The sequence below is a fragment of the Cydia amplana genome, chromosome 17 (assembly GCF_948474715.1).
Source record: "Cydia amplana chromosome 17, ilCydAmpl1.1, whole genome shotgun sequence".
NCBI lineage: Eukaryota > Metazoa > Arthropoda > Insecta > Lepidoptera > Tortricidae > Cydia > Cydia amplana.
In genome coordinates this window covers 11,544,218-11,551,564 of record NC_086085.1, presented here as the reverse complement: position 1 = coordinate 11,551,564, position 7,347 = coordinate 11,544,218, and the positions used below count along the sequence as shown (strand labels likewise).

General features: G+C 35.2%; 2 protein-coding genes across 2 annotated transcripts; one reads left to right on the top strand and one right to left on the bottom strand.

The window, feature by feature from the left end:
* Positions 1-2,501: 2,501 nt before the first annotated feature.
* Positions 2,502-3,733, bottom strand: LOC134655777 (uncharacterized). Its single transcript, XM_063511239.1, has 3 exons — positions 3,398-3,733; positions 3,027-3,096; positions 2,502-2,812 (listed from the first exon to the last, which is right to left on the bottom strand). The coding sequence occupies exons 1-3, from the start codon at positions 3,683-3,685 to the stop codon at positions 2,505-2,507; spliced, it is 666 nt and encodes a 221-aa protein (XP_063367309.1). The 5' UTR covers positions 3,686-3,733; the 3' UTR covers positions 2,502-2,504.
* A 2,712-nt stretch (positions 3,734-6,445) lies between these two features.
* On the top strand, positions 6,446-7,053 carry LOC134655795 (uncharacterized). Its single transcript, XM_063511258.1, has one exon. The coding sequence runs from the start codon at positions 6,487-6,489 to the stop codon at positions 6,997-6,999; it is 513 nt and encodes a 170-aa protein (XP_063367328.1). The 5' UTR covers positions 6,446-6,486; the 3' UTR covers positions 7,000-7,053.
* The last annotated feature ends 294 nt before the right edge of the window (positions 7,054-7,347 follow it).

The following is a 7,347-nucleotide window of genomic DNA, read 5'->3' as shown; positions in this document are numbered from 1 at the left end:
GACTTTATGACTATCTTTTAAACTATGTAGGTACTGTCAGCAGCAGAAGTTGCTAAGCGGGAGAGGTGTCCAAAGTTACCTTGACACGCTCTTATTCTCTTAACAATAAAGTCGCGTCAAGATCATTTTGAATACCTGGCCCGCTTAGCAACTTCTGCTGCTGTACTAAAATCCTTCACTCATTTGCTGTTGCTATCCAGACCGTCCACTATTCGAGTCAATTTTTTCATCTCTTTAAGCAGTTGATCGTAAGAATAATCGTCAGTATTGTTTGTGTTGAGAGCTCTAATGTATGCTTGTTCACTCGCAGTCAAAGGCTTTTTCCTTGCCCGCCAATCTTGAACTTGTTTAGTACTATGAAACTGAAACATAGGTACATCCTGACACACACAAGTCATCCCACGCATTATACCGTTATTCATATTCACACGATAACGTCTTGGCCTGCTCGCACACTGCTTGTTGAAACAATTGAACTGACTTTCATTTACTCCTTCGCTATTTGGTGAGTACTTGTTATGTTTCTCAGGATTTTTACTTTCGTATAATACAGTGGGTACAGAAATTGCAGAAAGTGGCGATGAATAAGGCATTTTGTACTTAGCATTAACGCGTTGATACGGAAAGAGAGCACTTTTATTAACTTTATTATTTCCAATTGGTTTTTCATTGTTTTGTTGTTGTGGAGATTTTGTTTTGTAGAGTGCTTGATATCCTTTAGTGGGATAGTAAGCTCTAGTCGCCAGCATACTTCTATCATTATATGGGGTGTATGGTCGCTTTCCATCCATTTTCGCTCCTATTTTATTTTCTGTATTAAATTTCGATGGGAAAGGAAAATTTCTAGGAACGTATTTATTTTCGTTATTCTCTCGCAAGTCGTGAGCCGGGGTGGTTTCTTTGTAATAACTATCTCTTACTGGTTGCGGCGCAACTTTGAACGGCCTTAAATTGTCATTTTTACCACGCACCTCTTTGGCATTACTGAAATCGTCTATAAAGAATAATCCACGTGTCTTAGGCTTCCACGGTAATCGAGATTTAGTATTATGTATATATATGAATGACCTTTGGTAGTCTTCTTTAGCTGTTTGGCCATTTTCAAATATTTCCGAATCGTTGATTTTACTCTTAGTTAGATCAACATTTGCTTCAGTTTGATTTAAGCATGATATTTCTTCGGCAGACTCAGTTGCAGTTAAATCATCTTCAGTCACAGTAAATGCTCCATTTGTAAGCTAAAAATTAACGTAATTACAAATGTAGGTCAATCAATTGACTAAATTAAACACAATGTAAAATTTAACGACCTTATAGTTTTAATAAGTACCTATAAGATCCTAAACTTTTCAAGGTCAAATAAAATAAAACAATAACAACCTAGTAGGTAACGAAGTTATTTGAAAAAACTATGAGTGCACATCATATACAGGATGGGTAAAAAATTACTGCATTCCCGTTGTCAACCCCGAAATCGCGAAAAAAATTTAGGCTGTTTCATACATTTTGGCTGGTCCATTTTCTATGGGGGGGTAATTTTTTTTCCTGATGTCGGGGTTGGCCCCATAGTAAAATTTGCTTAGTATAATCTCAAAACCTCCCTGGCAACGGGAATGTAGTAATTGATTTGCCACCGAGTATATTCATATATACTCGTAAATTAAATCAAAGAGCAGTTACTTACTTCCGTTGTGCTCGCGGAAGCGTTGAATCTTACGGAACACAATACGTGGAATCCGAAAAAAACTGCGTACGCAATTTTCATTATCAACGCCTGATCGTTCACCAATGGACTAAATGTTACTGATGGACGCGATCTGAATGCAGACAGAATGTTGTTTTTGTTCAGAATGCGTTGTTTACAAATTAAATGTACATATTATATGCCCGCACTAAATGCTGTGATGATAATATTTTTGTTTTAACAAACAAGTGCTATGATAAATAATTGAGACTTGCTGTGAAATGGTCAATAATTATGTTTCATGGTATTTAAGTAGTAGTTACTTTATTGTACACAACACAGGTTTAAAAAAATAAGTTACAGTAATGGAAGTACAAATGCGAACTTATCCCTATTAGGGGTCTGTTCCATTATTAAGTCGTTATTAATTGTCTTTCATCGCGTTGTGTAGGTAATTTACAATTGTAAATGTTATTGCAACCTTTGAACTATTAATAAATAATTACCTAATTACTTAAACAAAATAGGAAACTTACAGGAAAGTCGATTATCATCAAATAAGTACGTTTAACTCTTGACATACTGCTTTCTAAAAGCAATTAAGTAATATGTGAGTCATCAATGTCATCATAGGAAAAATATTTTTCGGAGTATAATATTATACTATATTCATATGAATTCTTCGATTTCATCGTCAGATCTTATGAAGGTAGGTTATTAAAACAATATTTAAAATTGCAAAAATAGTTTTTTTTTATTGGATAAGGAAACAATTTAGTTATTATTGGAGGAAGACAAACTTCTCATCTTATTTGACAATTTACTTGTTCTGCCCAAAAATAGCAACAATTTCGTCGACCAAAGCGCGAAGGTCGATTCCATTTTCGAGAAGAGTAGCCTCCTCCTGTTGGAACTGAGCAGTCTCGATCAGAGCGGAGAACGTAGCTCTCCATTCGTCGGAGAACAGATTATCGATAGCGTTCTTGAATTCCTCGTCCTCCTCTATTTTCTGTTGAAAGAGAGCGTCCAGCTTGTCTTTGGGGAAGATGGCAATGCTGTCCTGAATGAAGGATGTTAGAGAAGTGCCGGAGGCCTGGCGGGCGGTGCGGCGGGAGCTGGGGATAGTGTCTGTAGAAATATGCAAATTTAGAGAAAGTGTATATTATTTACAGTCCGGTTGGCTACTCGTATGGCGTATCCCATAGCCATAATAAATATTTATTTATATTTATGAGTAGATCAAAGTATCTCTTATTTACGCATGCATACCATATACATATTAATCTTAAATGAAGAATGAATACATGAATTTGTTACACAGGATTGAAGATATATTACTTACTGACAACTTCGTCGAGTTTGTCCAGGAAGAAGGTGATGTCAATGTGGTCAGCCTCCAGGAAGTCAACAACCTGTAAAATTAAGCAAAACATGAAGGTCAATCTTGCTACGATAAAATTGGGCAAACAGGATTAGATTTTTTTTTTTTACATGTGACGTAAGCCACGGTGTTTGTTTATACCGTGGTATAGGAAAGGGATTTGTCAAAAACCATTAGGTAATCGAGACCCAAATACATCACCGTGTCTGTTCTTATTTTGTTCAAATTATGCAGGTAGAAAATAAATTATGTCTTTCATCATCGTCTAAGTGCATTAAATATGTGAACCTATTGACTATTAGATTTATTAATCTAATGAGCGAACAACTTACAGCTTGGAACTCGGGCAGCGACTCCATTTCCAGAACGATTTCCTTGAAGCCGGCGGTCTGTACGTAGTTCATCGCAGCATTAAACTCGTCGAACTGCTGGTAGGTCGCCCTCAGTTCCTCCATCTGCTCCCCAGCCTCCTGGAAGATCAAGTCAAGGAAGTCCTCGAAGTGTTCGTGGAAGTCCTTCCTCGGCTGAGGTGCCGAAGCGGCCAGGGTAACTAGAGCGAGCAAGCAAGCGACCACCTTCATTTTGGAAGACTTTTGACTGATACTGAACATCCTTTGCATCGGTTTTTATACTGAACAGTTGAAAATTTTATCTAGCCATATCTGCTAACCCAGACTAACACTTGAGATGTAACTCATCCACAGATATAATATGTGTATATTCATATCTGTGAACTCATCTTTTTAGATACCTATACCTATTCCTTATGGCTTTGTACATAAGGTATGTTTTAGGAAAAATAAGAAATTTTTGCTTTGCAACTTATACAAAATTCAGCAATTGACAGACACGTGAGCGAGAGCGTGCTATCTTACTTTTTTTTAATAATCATCTGAAGTTTGTTATATAATTCAACAGGTGACATATCAACTACATGTTAGTACAGTGAGCATTATAAAATTTGTAAACTGTCGTAAAACTTTTCATTGACACTTGCATTGTTGTAATAAATGTGAAATAGATATCTAGAGTTAGACCAGGAAAAGTCTGCAGCGATTTGGATAGCCCACACGGAGAGAAAAAATATTGTTCGAATTAAAAACCTGCTTTCTAAAAGACGGGATTATCAAACTTTATTAATTTTTACATTTTTTTTCTAGGCGATAGAAAATAATATAATTTCAAGTAAGTTTTATTAATTTCATAGTATAGGAAATACAAAACGGTTTTACTTAATCGTGAAATTAATATTCTTTACTCGGAATAACAGATTTGTATAAATTCTATAAAACTTTCCTTGAGTTTATAAATGGTGTACTAGTTACAGTACGTAAAGATTACTAGATAATACAAATGGGATTTATTAAAATCGGTGGCTACAAATGAGTATTAATAATTATAAGTCAATTCTGATTTCTATACTTGGTAATCTTGTAATAACAAGTCCCTTTCTTATTCTTATGAGTTTTATTCTTATTTCCGTAAATAGTAAATAGCTTTATAGATATTAGTAAAGTGTACTAATAACAAGATTCCTAAACGCACTAGCCGCCCCTCCCCCCGCACGCGTACTCCGTATCCATCTTTGACTCGTCCATTTTGCTTGTAACCTCATCGGCGAAAGGAGCTCATCGGAGAAATTATGTTTGGTGCATGTGGTGTGTCGTTGAATGGAACTATGACTAAGTCTAGTTTTAACTACGTTGAACATATAACAAAGAAACCTGTAAAATTGGGCCAGCGACTTGTAAGTAACCATAATGGCAATTTACAGATGCACCCGTACCTGATCCTGATCCAATCCATTCAAGCGCGATTGGAGCGTGCCACGCAAATTTAGATCACGTAAGAAGTGATCGTTCCTTACGGGATCTAAATATGTCTGGTACGTTTCGATAGCGTTTGGATCGCTTGGATCAGGCTCAGGTGCGGACGCACCTGTACATTGCAATTATGGTTACTTGAAATCAAATCGCAGCTTACTGAATCCCATGAATTATTCTATAGGTTTGTAATTTCTAGTAAAAATATTACTGAAAATAAGAGTGCTGCTTTATTGTTTCCAAGCAAACTATTGTGAATTTTAGTCACGGGATTAGTAAAACCAAGAAACAAAACACTAGATAAAACTTCTCAGCTTTATAAATTCCATGACTTTTTTTTGTAATTTCTAGTAAAGTTTACTTGTTTTTAGTAAACAGTATTGTTGTTCCAAAAAGAACAATTTTTTTGGTGTTAGTAAATACAATTAGTAAAACTGGTTCATAACCATTAGTATAATCTACTTGTCATGGGATTCACTAAAATTTTACTAATGATTAATATTTTTTACTTGATTCTACAAAAAATTTCTCTCCGTGCACGCAGTGCAAGTGTTATTTACACGTCATAAATTCATATAAGTTTGACGTTTAAAATGACACTAGCACTGCGTGGGCTACCAAAATAGCTGCAGACTTTTCTCGGTCTGACTCTAGTAATATGAAACCAGTCTTTTTTTTGCGAACAGTATATAGGTACCTATTATAACTCCATTGATTTCGAGATGAGGAATTGGAAGAGTGTGCAACTGTGCACCGAGCACCCTACAACTCCTCTATCCTCATGTGTAGACTGTACTTAAGAGTCATGTGCATTTGACAAGTTTGGAAAAACCGGGCATGAGCAGAGAGCGACAAAATATTGTTTCACGCATTGTAGAAATTCCGATAGTGTTTTGTTAAGCCGATCTTTAGTGATAAGATATTGTCGTGCGTGGAAAATATGCAACTTTTAGTCACACGTCACATTCTTAGTAGTCATTACATATTTTATTTAGTAAATAGGCTATAATGACTTGCTGTTATGCAATTTTCGTTCACATTCAATACTCGTAATTTTTAAAATAGGTAAAATAGCATATTAGAAGTGGATATTTTGAAAATCCTAAACAATACATACAACATTTTAGCACCTATCCAACAAGTGAGATAGATAATCCGCAAAATGATCAAATTGTAGGTAACTAGACATACTTACTATTTTTATTTTGTGACCATAAATTAAATAAATAGTAAATCGATGTTTTTAGTAAATAATCTAGTTTTGGACGATTTGAAAACAGTTTAACTTTAATTTATGGCAACACCATTTCTAATTCTAATAGTCGAATCACATCACAACACGTCTTTAGAACATAAACTTTGTAGGCCTTATCTGTTTAAAAAAAACATAAACTTTGATGTCATTTTCGGATATCTACAAAAATGGGTAGATTGTGATATTAATTATGGCAATATACCTACATTAAGTCACACAATTTTTGCATATAATCAAACGTCAGAATAAATAAGACTTTACAGCATCAGACAATTTCCTGTGAATTGTGTTTTACCAAAGCAGCCATAGCTATCTATGGATTAAGTACTAGAAAACTGGAAACATGAACATGGAAAACAGTGAAACATCGAATAATCAAGCTACCAGCAGCGGCTTCATAGACGATTATTCCCATCTCCGCTTATCCTATTATCAGCCACGAGGGAGGAATAATTCATTATCATTCGATCAGTCAAATCGTGAGTCTCAAGATAGTCAAGATAACTCAACACTGAATCATACCGCAATAGATGGTTCTGAACATGAATCACCCGATGTGCATGATATATCAATACAGAATCATGCCTGCACCGCGAGAATGGGTGTATCTGGATCCGTACCACCCGTGCATGATATAGAAATAGAACGGCAGCGTCGACGTGAATATTACATATCCCAGATACCGGATTTGCCTCATCCTTCGTACACTATGGCGTCAATAATAGCAGCTAAGTCTCGCCAAATGGGCGGTAATTTTACCTACAATAACAGAATTGAACCGGGCAAGGCAGAGATGGAGTTTTCGCCGCGGGATAGGTCAACTATGCTGCCTCGTCAGTTTAAACGAGAAAATTAAAGCTATTATTAGTATTGTAGGCTTGCTTCTAAGTGAACAATGGTGTTGGTGTATGTTCGGATTTGTAGAACTATGTGTGTGACAAGAAAATTGTAAACAACGAAAAATAGAATTAATTGTACACAGACAATCTCAATAATTTATAGTAAATTCTGAAATTTTAATTATAAGAACAATAAAATTATGTAGGAATGTTAATTTAAATAAAATAATATATTACGACTTTTAAATTTATTTTCACGTGTGTCTTTTTATTTACCGCTACAGTATTTCTTTATTATTTAATTTAATAACAGTATAACTGAGCATATAACATATACTCGTATCATATCAGTACAACAAATTACA

Bases quoted from the DNA above. Each gene is read 5' to 3' on its own strand.
- LOC134655777 (XM_063511239.1), bottom strand. From the start codon at position 3,685: ATGCAAAGGATGTTCAGTATCAGTCAAAAGTCTTCCAAAATGAAGGTG. The intron at 3,097-3,397 runs GTAAGTTGTTCG...TTAATTTTACAG, and splicing joins CGCTGCCCGAGTTCCAAGCT to GTTGTTGACTTCCTGGAGGC. The intron at 2,813-3,026 runs GTAAGTAATATA...ATATTTCTACAG, and splicing joins CAAACTCGACGAAGTTGTCA to ACACTATCCCCAGCTCCCGC.
- LOC134655795 (XM_063511258.1), top strand. From the start codon at position 6,487: ATGAACATGGAAAACAGTGAAACATCGAATAATCAAGCTACCAGCAGC.